Genomic DNA, 18,898 nt, shown 5'->3' on the forward strand with positions numbered 1-18,898 from the left:
ACTTACAATGTCATGTTTTAAAAAATACTTACTTATAAAATCATTTTGTCCCCAGGTAATTAGAAATGCTAATCATCTTCCAAGAGACAGAATAGCTGAAGATTTTATTTGGGCTCAGTGGGATATGTCAGAGCAGAGAGTATACTACATTGAACTGGAGGTAAGAGCTAGCCCACGGGTACCTGTTTCTATAGAAACAGTATAATTTTGACATCACTGCTGTGTCCTGAAAAATGTTTGAGATTTATTTATTTTTATTTTATGCATATGAGTGTTTTACCTGCATGTATGTCTATGCACCATGTATGTACAGTGTTTGAAGAGGCCAGAAGAGGGCATTGGATCCTCTGGGACTGAGTTACAGGTGGCTGTGAGCTACAATGTATGTACCAGGAATCTAACCCAGGTCCTCTAGAAGAGCAGCCAGGACTGTTACCCACTGAGGCATCTCTCCAGCCTCTGTTATAGTATTTTTAATAACCATATCATCATTAATAGGAACAGCCAATGAAGGTTTATCAAAGACAATAAACAGGTTTTGCTTTTACTGCTTCTTGACTACTTTTCTCTTCAGCTTTTTTACTTTTAGAGATAAGATATTAAGCATTTTCTTTTCTAGAAATCAAAGAGTGTCTTGAAATGCATCCAGTTTTGGGCAGATGAAAGTTTTAATTTAATGGTAAGTATATAGAATGATCTGAGGAAGTTTTACTAGAGTTGAAATCATAAGCAAAATTTCTGGTATTTTGAAATTGTGTCAGTCACTTGCATGATCAAATAACTTGGTTTCTGCTGTCTTGAGATCAGATGCAGGTGAAGAGGATATCATGCATGGGAGAGTATGTTTTTAAAGCAACTACCCTAAGAGGGCTGAGAGGAAGGGATAGATGTGATCCAGAGCAGATTGCTCTAAGTGGTTGCAAGTTATTTGACTCAAATGGAATCAGGAATAGAATGGTTTGAGGATGAGGAAGGAATCAGCTAGAGTGCATAGTTTAGTAAGTGTCTAACATCACCCTTGAAAAGTTGTTGGGGGGCTAGTCTTTCTATGGTAAGGCACTGTGAATGTCTTTATCTGGGATGGACACCATTTCCTTCCTTTCTTAGGACCAATATTGGCATCAAGCACATATTGGTTTGACACTATTACAAGACTTTGTTATCATTTCCTGCCCTATTTATAGCTCACCCACTCCAAAAGACTTCCCAGGCTTCCTTTCTTCCATGAATGTCTGTCTTGTAAAAGGTTGTGGCTGTTAATTGTCCTACCACACAATCTGTTCATGATATTCATTTAAGGCAGAATTAACCTTGTAGGAAAGAAACATGCACTGAATGTGTCTGTAAACAAAGATATTCCCAGTGGACTCCCTGCCCTGTGGGTTCTGGGTCTTGCCTTTGGTGAGGATGGTTAAGTGGACTCTGTATCAGCAGGCCAGCCGAGCACTGGCAACTTGCTTTGCATTTCACAACCATTATCATGTAATTTTTTTTACTTAAATTTCTTTGAGATTATAATATAGTTATAAAATTTCTCCCTTCCCTTTCCTCCCTCCAAATCCTACCTATACACCTTCCCATTCTCCTCCAAATCCATGGCCTCTTCTTTCATTCATTCTTGTTGTATGCTTATATGAATATGTATACACATGTCTATATAATGTTATTTGCATAATTTCAGGGCTGACCATTTGTCACTGGACAATCAGTTGATATGCTCTTCTCTAGGGAAGACCTGTAATATTATTTTTAATGCTGATCTCCTCAATTTTTTTTTTGACAGTTTGAAATGCCCTTGGATATATCATTGAGTGGCTTAGGATTTAAGTAAGTTATCCATAGAACGTTAAATTTTATAGATATTTATAGGTAGCAAAATGATGGCATCTTCTTTTAATTGTAATAGGTAGATAGTGGAACAGTCTAATATTTTATGCATCTATTTTGGGATTTATTTATTTTTGTTTTATGTGTGTGGATGTTTAGCCTGCATACATGTCTATGCACCATGTGTGTACAGTGTTTGCAGAGGCCAGAAGAGGGCGTCAGATCCCCTGGACCTGGAGTTACAGAAGGTTATGATCTGCCCTGTGTGTCCTGGACATCAACCCTGGTTCCTCTAGAAGAGTAGCCAGTGCTCTTAATTGCTGAGCCATCTGCCTAGTCCCTTGTGGATCTATTATTAATATTCCTGTTCTTTACAGACTATCTGTGGATACAGGATTACATGTATGAGGTCAACTGTGTTGATTTTCTTAGCCATGCTTTTCTGTAGGGCACCTGCATTTATTTTGGTGTGTGAAAGTGCTTGTCTCCCTGTGACTGACAAGAAGTCCTATGAGTCAGCGTGAATGCATTTAGATCAAACATCAAAATGCTTCTTAACTGTCAACAAGAGGTCACAGGTCAATCCACTTGTAACTCAGCCCAGTTTCTTGCTTTATTTATTTTTTTCTTCTTTACACAAAAGGCAAGATTTTTCTTTTTACAGAGTATTTTGTGTGAGGTAAAAAGCTACAGAATTTAAAAAGAAGTAAAACAGAACAGAGTGCATCAAAGGTCAGAAGAAAAGAAAGTCTTCCAAAATTAGGGTGATGGCAGTCCTAAGCCATTCAGTATTTCACCAGCCTTAGTTAAACATGTATGGATATCTAATTGGGCCTATTTTGAACATATATATGCATATTTTAGATGACATTTACTATAAATTGCAAATATTATGAAAACATATGTTGTAAGTAATAACATTTTCTGTCTATTGCCAGGCCCATATCTTTTATGTACTACATATATTTTAATCACTGTTTTACATTCTTTTTTAGCAAAAATTTTCTGCTGAGATATATCAGAACTATTCTTCTGCCTCTGTGAGTGTGTTGTAGTGGTTATAGCATGTATGAAGAGAATATATTTTTAAATGCATTCAATAATTTCTTTTATTATTTTAGATTTGTCAACTTTGGATATGATTATTATCAAGACCAAGAGAAGTTATGCAGTCAGCCTTCTCTGTGCATTTTTACCAACCACACAGGTAGAGTCAGGATTCTCCTTATCAATTTTTACTAACTTGAGCTCTATAAATTACAGTTATTGTTCAACTATGTAAAGCCTGAAAATGAAATAGAACAGCCACATTATTTTAAAAAATCATCAAATGAGCCGGGCACATTCTTTTAATCCCAGCACTCGGGAGGCAGAGGCAGATGGATCTCTGTGAGTTCGAGGCCAGCCTGGGCTACCAAGTGAGTTCCAGGAAAGGCGCAAAGCTACACAGAGAAAAACAAAACAAAAAATCATCAAATGAATATTTATGTACATTCATATGCCAAATTATCTTCTCCACTATAATCTCACCCCTTCTGTCACTGAGCAGGGAATGTAGTGCCAACACCTGATGGCACAGGGTGAGTGACCCCTCTGTCCTCCCGCTGGGACTTAACATGTGTCTGCATTAACGAGAAAAGCCACCACCAACAGGGCTATTGTTCTAATAGATTTTACTGATGTTTTAATAGAGTGGGCAGATTCATATTTATTCAATACCATTTTCCCATAGGAAATGCTTTCTATGTCAGTGTTACTGATGTGTTGTTTTCTAATTATTTATTTGTTACATTGTTTTGCATGTGTTGTGTGTCTGTGGGCACGTGTGCCATTGTATGCATGCATGTGGAAGCCAGAGGACAAATTGTGGGAGGGAATTCTTTCACCATATGAGCTACAAGATTCGGTTCATGTCAGGCTTTGTGGCAAGTACTTTTACCCATGGAGCTATCTCCCTGGCCCATATTTGGCATCTAAGCCCATGCATCTGGACATAAATGCTGTGTGACGGACTGCTGTTCTAGAGGTTGGAGCTTGATACGTGCCTGTTTATGTAGAGAACATGAAAAGGGAGAAAGAGAACCTAAAATGAAAGAGAAATATGATTATATGTAATCAATCTTCTGAGAAATCATATCAAGTTCAATTAACATCTAAATCAACCTTGAAAACAAAGCATAATAGCCATTTTTAATATATCAATCTGAGCATATATGTTACTTCTTGAGTAATATTTGAATTGAAATCATAGTCTCCTTGTAAACATATACAACTATTTAAAGAAAAATATGTACCATTCACATATTAACCTAACATGGAGTGTTACTGTGTGCTGGGGTTTTAAAAATATTTTATTTTGTTTTTAATCAAGTGTGTGTGTGTGTGTGTGTGTGTGTGTGTGGTGTGTATGTGCATGCACGTATGTGTGCGCACATAGATGCAGGTGCTTCTGGAGGCCAGAAGAGGGCATTGGATCTCCTGGAATTAGAGTTACAGAGTCCTAGTGAGGACACTGGGAACCAAACTTCAGTCCTTTGCAAAAGCAATTGACTGCTTTCAGCCACTCCTAACTGCTGAGCTGTCTATCCAGCCTCCTATACCAAGTTTTAGCAACACAGTGATGAGCAAACATGACCTGACCTTTAGTAGAGGCTACTGTTGGTGAAGACTTTAGACATTTCATAAGTACACACATACCATTCAAATAGAATCATGATAAACATTATGAATGAGAATTATAGGAAGCTAGGAGAATATATGGTGAGTATTTAATGGAAGGTAACAGAGTTTTCAAATATGTTCATCTCTGTTTCTCCCTCTCTCCCAGTCATTCCAGCCCATTCTCCTTTAGTCCCGAAAAGTACTTTTTCCTACTACACTCCTTTACAATCCATCACATTGTTTATCCTATCAAACCCAGTCTTCCTCAGCCACACATGTTCCTCCATCAACCAGTTCTGGTGAATTCAAAGACTGATCGTTCAGCTGGAACATTTCCCAATGTGAGCAGGGGTGGGGAGGAAGGAGACTGAGAGAGGAAGGTGATGATGTAGGCAGGGCTAGGTGAAGTAGGGCCTTGCAGACCATAAAAGCTTTTAGATTTTATTCTAAGATTTATGAAAAGTCATAGAAGAATTTTTTCTTATCACAATTATTTTTATAACGCTCAAGAATATAAAATAATTAAAAATATAATGAATACCTATATGCCTTGTTTAATTATATAATTTTCAATATTTCCTTTATCATCTTCCCATACACAAGTAAACCATTTAAGAGCAGATTGTAGGTGGGTTGATGGCACACACCTGTTTTTTCAGTATTCAAGCAGCCAAGGAAGATGGGCTGTTAGTTTAAAGTCAGCTTGGGCTCAATAGTGAGACCCTGTCTGAAAAACAAAAGTAATGTTCAGACACTACACACTCGACTTCCAAATAATTCAGTGTGTATCTCTTTAGATATTCTTTCAGATAACCCCTGTTCCATTATCTTTAAAAGAAATCAATTACTTTAACCAATACATTTTATGTGTGGTGTCCTTTAATGTACAGTTTCTTTTATACCTCTGTCCCAACTCCTTTTTCACAAATTGAATATATTGAGGAGTTATTTGCCTTTAAAAGTGTCCCACATTCTGGATTTAACTCCTTGTTTCCAGGTGGAAGCCTTAAAATTTTCCTACTATTCTCTGTGTCTCCTATAAAATAGAAGTTAGGCACAGTGGCATAGTTAGACACAGGTTAAGTTTTTGGGAGACTACCTCACAATGGTGTTATGAAGTTCATTTGCATCAGAGCAGGAGGTATATCTCTTGCCACTGTTTATATAGATACTAGATTTTGTCATGTGGCTAAGTAGCAACCACGTGTATGTACCTTCCAAAGATATATTTTATTGGTGAAATTATTAAGGCCATTCCACATAGTTAAAAGTGGGGTAGCTTACAAATGAAGGGATAGGTTGCAGGGTCTGGGAAAGGGATGGCAGTGATCTCTGGAGAACTCTGCTCAGTCTACCTCCAGCATCCAGGGTCCTGGAACCAAGAGAGGCCTCTTCTCTTGATCCTGGGTCTTCAGCCTCCTCTCTCAGCCCCGCCTTGTAGGCGTGACCATTATTGAAGCCTCAATGGGCTTAGAACTTCCAGGCCAAGGCTGGAATAGCTACCTACTACATCTCCCCCTTTTGTCTAAATAAGAAGGTTCTAACCTAATACAAGACTATACACAAAGAAATGGTTATCAAATGTTGTCCAGGAGTAATGAGGGATAATGACCTAGACAAGTTGGAACTACAATCAATGCAAACAATATCAAGCAAAAAACACATACTAAAATCCAGGGAAGTCTAGAGCGTGGGTAGGTGGCATGTTACAAAGATCATTCCAAAAGGTGTCCTATCCTAAAGAACCTGAGTCTAATAATTAATATAATCTATCTAAGATATTATATATATGTATACATATACATATATATATGTACATAATTGTAACTATAACTGCTCATCTTCAATCTCATCAAAGACCTGAGAAGGAATATAATAATACCTGAGAAATGGGAGAAGGATGCAAGCAACTTTTGGGAGTCTTGCAAGAGTAGACAGAGACAGCTGGCAGCCTGGACAGTAACCTAATGTTTCTGAGCATCGTTGGTGCATTCACATTGGCTACAGGCCTAGAGTATCTGACAGACCATTTTCAGAAGCAGGAATTCTGAAAGACCATCTTACCCTGTCTTGGCAAAGTACAGTGGTCGTTTTCCTTGTGTCCCACTTGTCCAGAAAGGACAGCATTCATACTGTCAGCAGTTGAGGCAAGGGCAGTTCTTTGCCCAGCAGGCCATTTTGTGCCAAGAAGACAAACTTCCAAATGGAAATGTCTTAGAAGCCCAACATTCTCTCAGGATCAAATTGGTGCTGCCAGGAGCAATTGTGTCTCACGTCAACAGAATTCTAAGTTATTTAAATGCCATATTCTCTAGGTCCATGAAGTGTTTGAAGATTACCTGTCCATCCGACCTATGTATTTATAAATCTGGATAACCTAACTAACATAATTATAGAGATGACAAACATAGGTGACAATAAATCTATAAGTCTTATCTACCTAAACAACCTAAGGACTAAGGCTTCATGTAAACAAGGCAAACAGTCTGTAAACAAATGTACAGTAAAAGGACAATGACTTTAAAATTGTGAAAATACACAAAATATCTTTAACAGAGGTAGGAATGTATAGTGCAATATACAATATGATAATAATCCTAAATATATCAGTATACAGAATATCTTAAACAGAAGTAGAACATACATACAGTATGACAGATATAAATTTACATTTGTATCAATATACAAATATTTCAAATAAGAGTAAAAATATGTGTACATTATAACAAACATAGTTCTGTATTTGTATCAATATACAAATTATCTTAAACAGGAATATAAAAAGTTTATATTTGTATCAACATATAAAAATTCATAACAGTGCAAATTATCTAAGGCTGCTATTTTACTAAATTTGTTTACTAATGTATACAATAATTTACCATAATATCTTATACCTAACCATTCCATTTCTTCTTTTCCCTTTTTTTTTTTTTTGAGACATATTTTCTTTCCTTAAGGAGAGTTTAATGGCTACCCACTACAATATTTTAACCTTGGAATGAGTTAGATTTGAATAATAATTTGGAAACACATGACTATTTCCTGACAATCTTCACCTAACAGTTTTAGGATCCATTAATACTCCTTCACTAAAGTGATATGACTGAATTCTTAAAAGGTGTTCATAGTAGCCAAGCTACAGAATCAGCCTCAGTGCTTGTCAACATATTATGCCTAGTTAAATGTGGTGTGTACACACAATGGATTGTTGTTCAGTCAAAGAAGAACAAAACCATGTTATCTGCAGAGAAATTGATGGAACTGAGGTCATTATGTTAAGTGAAATAAGCTAGATATAAAAATATATTATGTTTTCTCTTGTATGTGGGAACTAGAACAAAGAAAAAAGATGGCCTGAGATCAGTAGAAGGGCTACTAGGGAAACATAAAGGGACAGGAGAGTGGGGGAGAGGCTGGCGGGGAAGGTGGATATGAGCAAACTATCATGTATGCCTATATAAAAATATTTCCAGGGGAACCCATGGCTGATGTGTAAAATTAAAACACAAATATAATAATAAAAAAAGATAAAAAAAAATGTCACAGTGAGGCTTTGCTACTGTGTGTCATTAGTCTGCAGTGATAATTATAATAAAAGGCCATCACTGTGGCTGCTGGATGGAGGGAGGTGTGAGGAGGAAAGAGAACTGGGAGATCAAGTTCAGATGAGATCAGAGTCCTATGTGAGATGACAAGGACTTGAACTACAATGGGCAGAAGAATATAGGGAAATAGACAGGTGTGAGGCACATTTTGGAGATGAAGCAGAGATACCTTCCTATAAGGAGGTGGAGAGGAAAAATTCTTGTGTTTCTGGCATCAGCAAGTGAATGTTGACAGCACTTACTGAGGTGTAGCAGCCTTTGTAGACACATAAAGGAAGACCATGAGCTCCCTTTTGAGCATGTTAATAAGAGCATAGAAGAGGTGTCAGGAGCAATGGTGAATAAATATGAGAGTGGTCAGAATGTGGCCAGCATTGAAGCCATAGGAGGAGCAGGAGGTGAGAAGGGAAGGTGCTTGGGAGTAATACCTGGGAGCTTAAGTATCAGGAGGAGCATCTAATTGAAAAGGACAAAAGGATAGTACAGGAACCAGAGGCAGAGTGAGGTCTCATCCAGGAGAAGAGGTGCGGTGAGAGGTGGTGTTCCCAGGGGCTGGCACTGGGAGGCGCTTGTGTCCGTGTTTGGAGTGAGATTTTGATTCTGCTCAAGTTGAGTAGCATAGGGAGGAAGATAACCCTATGGCCACTTGTGAAAGAGGCAGCAGCAGGAAGTGGACAGGCTTGAGGGTCCTTTTTATTTGTGCACTGGTGTTCTGCCATGGGTGCAGGTCCCCTAGAAGTGGAGTTACAGACAGTTGTGAGCTGCCATGAGGGTGCTGGGAATTGAACCTGGGTCCTCTGGAAGAGCCATCAATGCTCTTAATGGCTGAGCCATCTCTCCAGCTCCATGATTTTTTAGAAGTCCAGTTATTTAAATACTTACAGGATGTATTTAGTGGGAAGGGAAAATGGGACAAGGCTAGCAGAAAGAATTTTGCTTTTGAAGATGGGATGGGATGGGATGAGATGCGGGGCTCACAGGGATGAACTGGGAAGGCTCTTCCCTGCCTCCACCACTTCAGGCTTTACTTCTCTGTGGAGTTTCCCTTTTTATTTTATTCAGAGGAACTCGTTATAAACAGTAGCAGCCATAACTTATAAAAGGGCTACCATGACTTAACATATTGAGTTCATCTGGTACAAGATGCAGAAGTGTCTCTCCCTTTCTTGGCAGTGTCTAGGAGGGCAGGAAATGGGCCCTATTCTTTGCAGTCCACTTTGCAGTAGAGAAAGTAAGTCTGTTTCAAGTGAGGTACAACAAGCTGCAGAAGCAATTGCGGTTGTTGTTGTTTTGGGGTAGTAAGTAGTAAGTTGCCAGTTCCCATATTTTTCCAATTGGGTTTAAAAAAAGATTTCTTACCTCTATGGTCAAAATAAACAAGATTGTGGTGTGGCTAGGCAAGTTGGTGAAAGAATCCAATCTATAGGCTAGAGTAAATAGAAAGTGGTTTATTTAATATACCGTGGAAGAGCAGAGGACATGGCAGCAATAGCGGACCGTGTGGATAGTGCTGGGCTGCAGAGTCTGCACTTTGGAGTGAGCTGCTTCACATGCAATTTCTTATCAAGCAACGAGCACCTTACAAATAGGAGACGTTCTGTGATCTAGGTTTGCAGATAATTTTGTTTGGCTGGGCCGCTCTGCTATCCCCTGTTCGGGCAGAGTGGAGCCATGGTTTTTCTCTTTGGAGGAGCTTCTGGACCAAGCCTCCCTTCTACTTTCCATCCTGGCCTTTCTTCCACTGAGACCTACTCCAGCAAAGTTTAGAGAAAGGTCCCGAATGGCCTAATCCACGTGTAGCTCCTCTGGGATAGTGCAGATCTGGGTCTTGAAACCTGGAAATGGGGATTGAGAAAGGAATTCAGATAGATTCAGGCCTGACACATGCCCTTTTTACCTCTCCCTTTCCGAAAGGATGGCGACTTGAAGATGCAGGGCAGCCGTCCATCATACCTAGGAGCCACTGTGTCTCTTCAGCGTTGGCTTTACATGCTTGAAGCTTTTTTGTCCGGTGTTTTCCTGCTCTAGGGAATGAAATTGGGTACCTTCCAGAAAATGAAAGGCTAAAATCTGAATGATGGGTATGCTCCTGAGAGTTAGTGGAGGGCACAGTATTACTGCTAGTGCCAGGCCAAGTGTGAATCACTTAAGATTATGAGTTCATGCAAACATTTCTAATAAATCTGTTACAGAACAAATAAATCACTGAAGAGAAACTATCGCTTCTCTATCTGGTGGTCAGCTCTGACTAGGTGTTATGGTTAGACAATCATGGAGGATCCAAGTTAGCCGCCTTCCTTTATGTGCGCCACCTGCTGGGAGGCAGTGAGTGGCATGCTGGATCTCCTCCCTCCTTCTTGCCTGATGGCAAGTTCTCAGAATCAGGCCCGTGTCGCAGCATTTTACAGAGCCCTTTAATAATTGTTCCAATGAGATACTTTCCTTGGAAAACTTGTCTGTAATAGTTTTCATTGTCTAAATGGTTCCCTAAAGTGAGCCAATGTAGAGATGTTATCTTCATCATTGATGGATATTCACTAAAAGTCTCTGGATACATTAAGAGCATATTTTGTTTTTTCAAACTGTGACTCCCTCCAACTTAAAAATAGCAGCCAAATTATTCTGGAATAATAACAATAGCAGCTAACATTTAGAACCAGAGATAAATATTTTTGCCAGAGATTGACATAGATTATTTGATCCTCATATAGGAACTTTAAAAAGTAGTTTCTATATTTTTAAATGTGCAGATGAAGAAACTGAGGCTTGGAGAGCTAACTGGCCAGAGGCAGTGTGCTCTGTAGACCAAGGGCTTGGGAGACAGGGGACAAGATGAGGCAAAGCTGGCCTGCTGGGCAGAGTGAGTTCCGGACCAGCCAGGGTTCTGCTGCAAAACTCCGCTAACAAAACAGGAAGACTGGATTAGGGAGGCTCGGCCAGGAAAGTTTACTTCAGAATTTGAAAGAATTGAAAAGTGAAATGCTTGTGGTCCACACTGTTGATGAGGAATTCCTAACTAGGATCAGTTGGAGCACAACATCTTCGTTTGTAGGTAACTGACATTAGCAACAGCTACTGGAGGTAACACAGAGTTTTCCTGGTGAGAAAGACGGAGAGGCCAGTGAAAGTGGGGGAAACTGTGCTTTGGTGTGGGCCAAAGCAGTCGAGGGCCCAGACGGAAGAGTATGGTCTCCCGTGTTTACTCTCATTGCTCATAGAAAAGGTCCATCGTTTGCATTTCAATCTTCCTTTAAAAATACTGGATGTTTTCTTTAAAAAGAACAGTTTGTATAGCTGGGTCCAGAGCTCTGAGAGATGACTGGGAGGGGACAGCTAGGTAAGATGACAGGGTGTGTACATTCATCAGATCTTCATGCAGGCGGGGCCTTTTCTAGAGTCCTGCAGCTTCCCGTGCAGACAGAAGAGTGTGTATCTGTTCATTTCCCACCCTTCAGTGCCTGCCACAGTGCACTGCCTGTAATGGGGATAATAGGTGCTGACATGGAATTTCATAGCAACTTGTTAATAGCACTTTGTGACCTTAGGAATAATCTATGAAGTAAGATGGGAAAGGATATCTAAAGGAATAGAAGTAGGTGAATAATGGCTCAGGAAATTGATTATGAAGATTATTTAAATGTTACTAAATACCTTCTTTTTCCTAGGGAGTTTGTGTGTATGTTACAGCCCAAAGTTTGACTCTTGGGAAGAAATCACATATTCAGTGTTTTACCTACATAAAGGTACTTTTTAGTTTATTCTCTTTTACTTTTTCCAAATAGTAACAAATTAGATAAACTGCAAACATTTTAACACTTAGCAAAAAGTATTATCAGTATATTTTATGATTAATTGTATAGTTATGTTTTATGAAGAAATTAATTAATGGTAAATAGTAAGATAGGTAACTTTTATACTGCATATGTTTTTATACCAGCATGTGGCTTGTTCTAGAGTATGGACCATTTCTAATGGGTGTATTTGCCAAAGTGTGTTGATTTACCATTTAGTCATTACTAAATGGAACTTTAATTCACATAGTTACATAGGAATTTAGTTAAAATCTTCTTTGATCTCAAATGTAAACAGACTGTCATTCTATGCCATCAAACTAAGATATTTATTTCATTTCAACATTCTGGAGAGTGGGATGAAATGTCAGCCTCTGCCACTTCTGTGGTCACAGCATGCCCTGCAATAGTTTTAGTTTGAACCATGCCTAGGATGATTTTTGCTTATTTGTTTAATTCTTCAAAATCTACAGTTGTGCCAGACATGGGGGCGCACACCTTTAACTTCAGCACTCATGAGGCAGAGGCTCCTATTCAAGTTCTCCAAGTACAAGGCAAGTCTGGCCTACACAACCAGTTCCAGGCCAGCCAGAGCTATACAGAGACACCCTGTCTCAAAAAAAAAATTTTTTTTTTAATGTATTTGTAGAGTACATGTGTGAGTGTGGCTGAAACTTTTTTAAAGATGGAATTTCTGTTCCAATACTCAATTTCTTTTATGCCAAGCCACATAGAAGTTTGGAATTCTGCAGTAGTGCTTGATATTACCAGGGTGTTAGAGATCAAGGCAGAAAAGTTTAATAATTTTTTAATGGAACACTAAAAGTAACTTCAGAACTAGTTTTTGACATATTCTTAAGCAGTGTAAGGTTGCACAAGACTTTTTTTGTGTGTTTCTAATAATAATGTAATGATTCCAATCAGCACATAGACTAAGTTAGGAGAGTAGAGTGAAGCCCAACATAGTTTCAGCAGCAGCTTAATCCCCTTTCTCACTAAACGTGGGACTATGAGTTGGAGAAATCTTAGCAGGTTGGTAAAAACTGTAGAAAAGAGCCCTGAGACCACTTCCATCTTAGATATTGAGCATACCCCATTGGACACCCCCCAACACACTCTAAGTCTAGGTTTGCCTGAGCTGGCACATCAGCTCCACTGTGACTGCCCTCAGATGGTCCACGTTAGTGGCTTTTGGAGAGTGAGGGCACCATGAATTCTAGAGGCCAGCAGGCGCTTACGCTGTCTGTGTTACACAGTGTGAGGTCAATACTAGCCTTGTTTCTTACCTTCCTCTGGCTTCATGTTCTTCATCTGCAGGACACAGAAAGACCTTCACTGCTGCTTTGGGAGGTGCTAACCCACACGTGACAAGGGGCATTACTTTTCTCAACCTTGGTGGGTATGCTGGTTTGCTTCTCTGTTGCTGTGGTAAACATACCAAAAGCAACTGGTGGGGGGAGGGGGGGTGCGGGAGGGGCATGGGGGGGGGACGCGGGGGGGGGGGGGAGACTATTTCAGCTTCCACTTCCAGGTAACAGTCTACCATCACTGAGGGAAGTCAGGCAGGAACTTAAGTAGGAAGGAAGCGAAACAACGGCGGGGTGCTACCTGCTTACTGGTTGTTCTCGCTTTTGTTCTCTCCCTCTTCTGGATCATGCTCAGCATGCTTTCTTATACCTCCCAGGCCTACTTGCCTAGGGGATGTACCTCCCACAGTGGACTGGGCCTCCCACATCAATTATTCATCAAGGAAATGCCCCACAGGAGACTTGCCCACAGGCCAATATGATCAAGGCGATTCTTTAGTTCCCTCTTCCTAGGTGACTCTCCTTTGTTGGCAAAAGGACTCAGGAGCACAGTGGTTATGGAGGTGGACCTCTTCCTGCTCCGCTCTGCCAGCATCACTCTGCTCAGTGGTCACATTCTGCCCCGAGCTTCACTCTTTTCTCCATGACTCCATTTTCTCATACCTCTGAGACATGGTGACAGTCACTGACCCTTTTAAGTCTGAGGGGAGAAGGTTTCCTCTGGCACGCATCCCCTCTTACTCAGCTCATCAGCTTTTGGGGTTGAAGTGTATCTTCCTTTTTCAGAGACCCCAGGTTGTGAGCTTTCTTGGAAGCAGCCCTTAAAAAGCCATTTGTTGGTATACAAATGACCATGAATAGGATGTCCCCTAAGAGCCTGTGAGAAATCATAAATCATGATGGCCCTGAATTCTAGAGGAAGAAAGGCCATTAGACAGTTGTTTGTTCCCTCCTATTGATCACAAAAGACTTGCAAAAGCCCCCATTAGTGATGTAAGGACCAGTTTAAGAGAATTGTTTTCTCTTAATAGGGTGAAACTTAGTATTAGAAGGGAGCATATTATGGGACTCTATATAGTGAAGACAGTACAGAAAGGATTGCATCTCCATACTGAAAGCAGCTTTCCAAGGCCATGTGGAAGGTGGTGGGCCCAAAGCTTAAGTGATTGGTCACAGCTCTGGGACCTGCTTACATATGGGAAGGACACAGCATTTAAAGGGGGGAAAGCTTTGGGTTTAAAGCTCATGATTCCTTGATATATTTTCCTTTCCCTGCCTGCCTTCTATGACAAAGGTTTGACTAACTAGTGTGAGGAAATTGGGAGGAATGAGGACTAAAAATAAGCTCCTTTTATATATATATATATTTGAGTGATTCTATTGGTGAGGTTAAGTATCTTTTGCTATGTGGTCCAGTGCATGGCACATTTTGACATGATATTGGACCCTGAGAAATGGCCTTGGAGAGCTTGGCTCTACTGCTTCTTGATGGGGGAGAGAGATCGATAGTCTGGCATGGCTCCCATCCACGTTCATCTCAACAGTAATGGGCACCTATCCACTAACCATGCTCTTCCAGACCAGTGCTGTCTTCCTTCCCTCCTCCTGGGAATAGTTAGAAAGGATGGCATGATTCAGTCCACGGTCTTGCAGAAATACCAGAGTTTGTCATTTGTCTCACACAGCTGTCTTTTATTCTTAAGCATTATTTATTAATAGCCATAAAGTTGTATCTAAGATTTAAACTGTTCTATTTTTTGAGTAGTATGTTCTGCTATCCATTGCTTATAATTTCCATTTATTATTACTCTGCTGAAAAGGACTTGCATTTATTAAAATATAGAGACTTAATTTTTTCTTCTTCTTATGGACCCTATACATAGCTGTAGCATTATTTTTCCTGGGGAAACAGAGAAATCCCTATTTATCCAAGGTAGAGCAACAACAAACCAAAGAAATTATTCCATCCAAGTCCATCTTGGTAAACCAGTGTGTTTACTGGGATTACCTATAGGAACATGGATGAGCCTCTGCTTTTCCCTCTATGAGGGATGTTTTAACGTGGTGGCAATAGCCACACAAAAGGATGCGTGTAAGTCAGGCTTATGAATAAAAGATACCATTTAATAAATAGTGCATGTTAAATATTTTACTTAATTTTGAGCCTTACAACAGATCTGCCTGGGGAAGATATCCCCATCACCCAGACAATGAAGCTGGGGCTGAGAAAGGGTTAGATTTGTGCCCAGGTTCCTTTCAGTGTCTTTTTTAAGAGGCATCCTACTGTTTTCCATTGCTGTATAACAAATGACCACAAAGTTAGGGTTTAGATAGCATAAGCACTCTGTTCCCAGGCTGGAGTTTAGAAAATGGAAAGCTGTGCTGAGTGACTAAGATCACGTTATGGGCAGGACTCGTTCCACCTGCAGAGTCGGAGTAAGAACTTAATTCCTGCCTCCTCCAGCATCCTGCTCGCTTTGCCCCTGTGTGGTCACTTTCTGCAGGCAGGTTCCTCTCTCCCTTCCTCTTAGTAACACTTTGATCACACTGAATCCTTCAGGATAGTCCAGGATTCTCCCCTCATCTCAAGTCACATCTGCACCACTTTCCTTTCCTCAGAAAGTGAATCTAAGGCAGGCAAGATAGCTTGATGGGTAAAGGCCCTTGGTCCCAACCCTGACCTAAGTTTAGTCCCAGGATGGAAGACTCCTGTAAGTTGTCCTCAACATGCACTCCCCCAAACAAGTGAATAAATGTAATAAAAATGTTAGAGATGGACACAGTCACTGGCTCTACAGATCAGTGCACAAGCAAGAGCCATCATTGGCCCTGCCAGGTAGCTACTGATGTTTTGGACGAAACACTAACTTTTTATGGCAGATCATCCCACACACTGATGGATAGAAAAGCCCTAGAGTCCACTAAACAAATGTTAGTAGGAATCTCCTACCCTATCCCCACATCTGTGTGACTCCACAGTACCTTCCAGATGTCGTCTTGCCTGGAACAGAGCACCACCATGACACCCGTTATGTTGGGGCCAGCACAGATCTCTGGACACCCTTTCTGGTGGCCTCTAGACAGCTCTTTCATTTCCCCAGCGGTGAGAGCTCTGCAGTTCTTTGCATTTCGCTCTTTGATGTCGCTTCAGCCCGAAGGACTCTTTAATTGGCTGGAGTTTTCTGTCCTCCCTCCTTCCTTTCCACAGACGCTTCCACAACAGAGACCAGCATGCACCTCTTAGAGGAGGGAGCTCCTCTAGCTGACAGAAGACAGAAGTTTCTTTTATAAAACCAGTACTCTGGGGATTTTTGTTTGTTTTTTGTTTTTTTTAGACCCTAGGAGCCTATTTTTATACTGAATCTCAATCAGGGCACATATGTTCTGATTATGCAAATATCTACAGTGTAGGGACTGTGAAGTGCCGACTCTAGGAGCAAGGTACACAGGGAAACCAATGACTATCGCACAGATTGCCAAGGCTCCCAGAGACACACGTTGATAAATTCCAACCTTAAAGTCTCCTAAACAAAATGATGATGAGTGAGTCAGTACAAGAAACTGCATTTCATAGCTTCCTCAAACCATCAACAAGATGAAGAAAATTCCCATTACAAGCTATTCCCCGCATGACACGTTGAGGAGTCATTCATGTTGCTTGCTACAGTTGGCAGAAACAAAACCATTGGCGTAAGCAATACAGCCATGGCTTAGTGTACAAAGAGGGTGAACCACACACAAAACCAGTCAGATCTGCCTGTTCAGGTGACACACATCAATCACATTTGCTACTGGTAATAAATAAGTAAGTAAGTAAGTAAGTAAGTAAGTAAGTAAGTAAGTAAGTAAGTAAGTAAGTAAATAAATAAATAAATAAATAAATAAATTCTGCTTTGCTATATTCAAAGTAAAACATGTTGTTCTGGGGTTTATCTGCACCTACGTAGACTTTATCACATGTGGATGACTCCAATCTCTCTTTCCTATAGGCTACCTTGTGGCTGTTTACTTCCCTGGTCATTTCCTCCATTTACTTAACATTCAGCACCCAGACTTGATCTGCCACAGTCTGTTTCTGACAGGTATGATGTCTCTCTTGGATGCAGTCTCCTTAGACTTGTCTGACTTCAGCAACTGTCTGGGCCAGAGAGGTTCTCTTATTAGATGATCTGCTTTTATTTTTTGTGTTTGCTAGGAAACAACAAAATGGCTGCTGTGCTACCTCCCAGTCCTTTGCAATCTCTGCCAGGGTCCCTGATACTAGACTGCTCTTCTGGAAAGGTCTACAGAGCAACCCTTGACCAGTCGTACTTGATGTGGCTCCTATGGAACGCCCACCTGGACTGTGAGAAGATGGCCGCACTGCACTGTGTACTCTCTTGTGGTGGAGACCCAGGTTTCCAGGAAGATCAGGTGAGAAGACAGCGTGAGTTCAAACACTGGCAACAGACAACACCAAATATACTCACCTGCTGCTTCAAGAGGGTCAGAAGTTATTTTTGCCTGGTGGCAGTGTCTTTACTTGGTGCTGCATGTCTGGTGGCTCTCTGCCAGGCCTCAGGCTGTGAAGGTATATCTATCTGGCTGTTGAGTACAATTGTTCCTTTTACCCATCATTTCACTTTCCATGACTTCAGTTAATGTACATCAACTCTGGCCTACTACTATTAAATGGAAAATCTCCCAAAGAAGCAATTCATGTGTTTTACATGGTATGCTCTTCTAAGTAATATGATGAAATCTTATGCCATCTTGCTCCACCTGGCCTGGGATTATGAGCTGTCATTTTGTCCAGTGTATTCATGTTGTATTTGCCACCTGCCCGTTCATATGGAGTAGTTGTCTTGGTTACCAGATCACTATTACAGTATTATAGTACTGTATCATATACTCATATTTTACCTAATAATGGTCATGACATTTAGATATGCCAAAGATTCACCATAAAATGTTTCTTTTATATGAGAACTTGAAAGTTCTTGACTTAATGAGTAAATAAATGATGTCTGTCAGTGTTGCTAAGGTTTGGTGCTATCTGTAATTTCAGAATGCACAGGGGTCTTGAAGTGTATCTCCTAAGGATAAAGGGTAACTACTTACTCTATTCTCCTTTCTTCCTTTATCTGCTTTTCTGAGATGAGGTTTTGCCCTGTAGCTCAGGGTGGTCTGGTACTTACTTTGTGGCTCAAGCAGCCACATTTGAAGTAGTTATAAGGGCTGGGATATCAGGTGTGAGCCCCCAAACCCAGCACTCTACTGGCTTTTCAATACCAGTAAACACAGCTCCCTCCAAGGATGCACAGAAAACAGCAAGTTTCTCAGGCTACCTGCTTTTCTCTCTGTGTCTGTATTTGGTATAACACATTACCAAAAGGGCCAAGCAAGCCAGGTGTAGTACCTCACACCTGCAATCCCAAATGCTGAGATAGGAGTATTTCTGTGAGTTCAAGGACAGCCTGGGCTACATAGTAAGTTTGATGCTATCTTGGACTATAGAATTAATTTCTGTCACAGCCTTCTCAGAACAAACAAATGCCAAAGGCCTAAGCTCTTCTGGTGAATATTTATTGATTTTAATAAGATAGCTTAGTTTGTATCATGCACTGCTACATATGAAGCCCTGTAATCTCCTTTGTCATTTACTTTTGAAGCTATCCTGTGAGGTCAGAAAAACCTTGTTGTCAGCCAATGATGGCTAAGGCGA

The 18,898-nt window shown here is 40.5% G+C and overlaps 1 protein-coding gene across 4 annotated transcripts in view; it reads left to right on the forward strand.

Annotated features, from left to right (window-relative positions):
- The window catches only part of LOC118579697 (gamma-secretase activating protein), a 99,918-nt gene that overhangs the window by 39,763 nt on the left and 41,257 nt on the right, over window positions 1-18,898 (forward strand). For 3 of the 4 annotated variants that reach the window (XM_036181247.1, XM_036181246.1, XM_036181249.1), the window contains 8 exons: window positions 56-160; window positions 620-679; window positions 1,784-1,827; window positions 2,949-3,034; window positions 11,762-11,839; window positions 13,205-13,282; window positions 17,184-17,276; window positions 17,390-17,607. In XM_036181247.1, the coding sequence (XP_036037140.1) occupies window positions 56-160; window positions 620-679; window positions 1,784-1,827; window positions 2,949-3,034; window positions 11,762-11,839; window positions 13,205-13,282; window positions 17,184-17,276; window positions 17,390-17,607 (762 nt within the window). The remainder of the gene's footprint in view (window positions 1-55; window positions 161-619; window positions 680-1,783; window positions 1,828-2,948; window positions 3,035-11,761; window positions 11,840-13,204; window positions 13,283-17,183; window positions 17,277-17,389; window positions 17,608-18,898) is intronic. The other variant, XM_036181248.1, reaches the window with a different exon arrangement.

This window comes from Onychomys torridus, chromosome 3 (assembly GCF_903995425.1).
Source record: "Onychomys torridus chromosome 3, mOncTor1.1, whole genome shotgun sequence".
Classification (NCBI taxonomy): domain Eukaryota; kingdom Metazoa; phylum Chordata; class Mammalia; order Rodentia; family Cricetidae; genus Onychomys; species Onychomys torridus.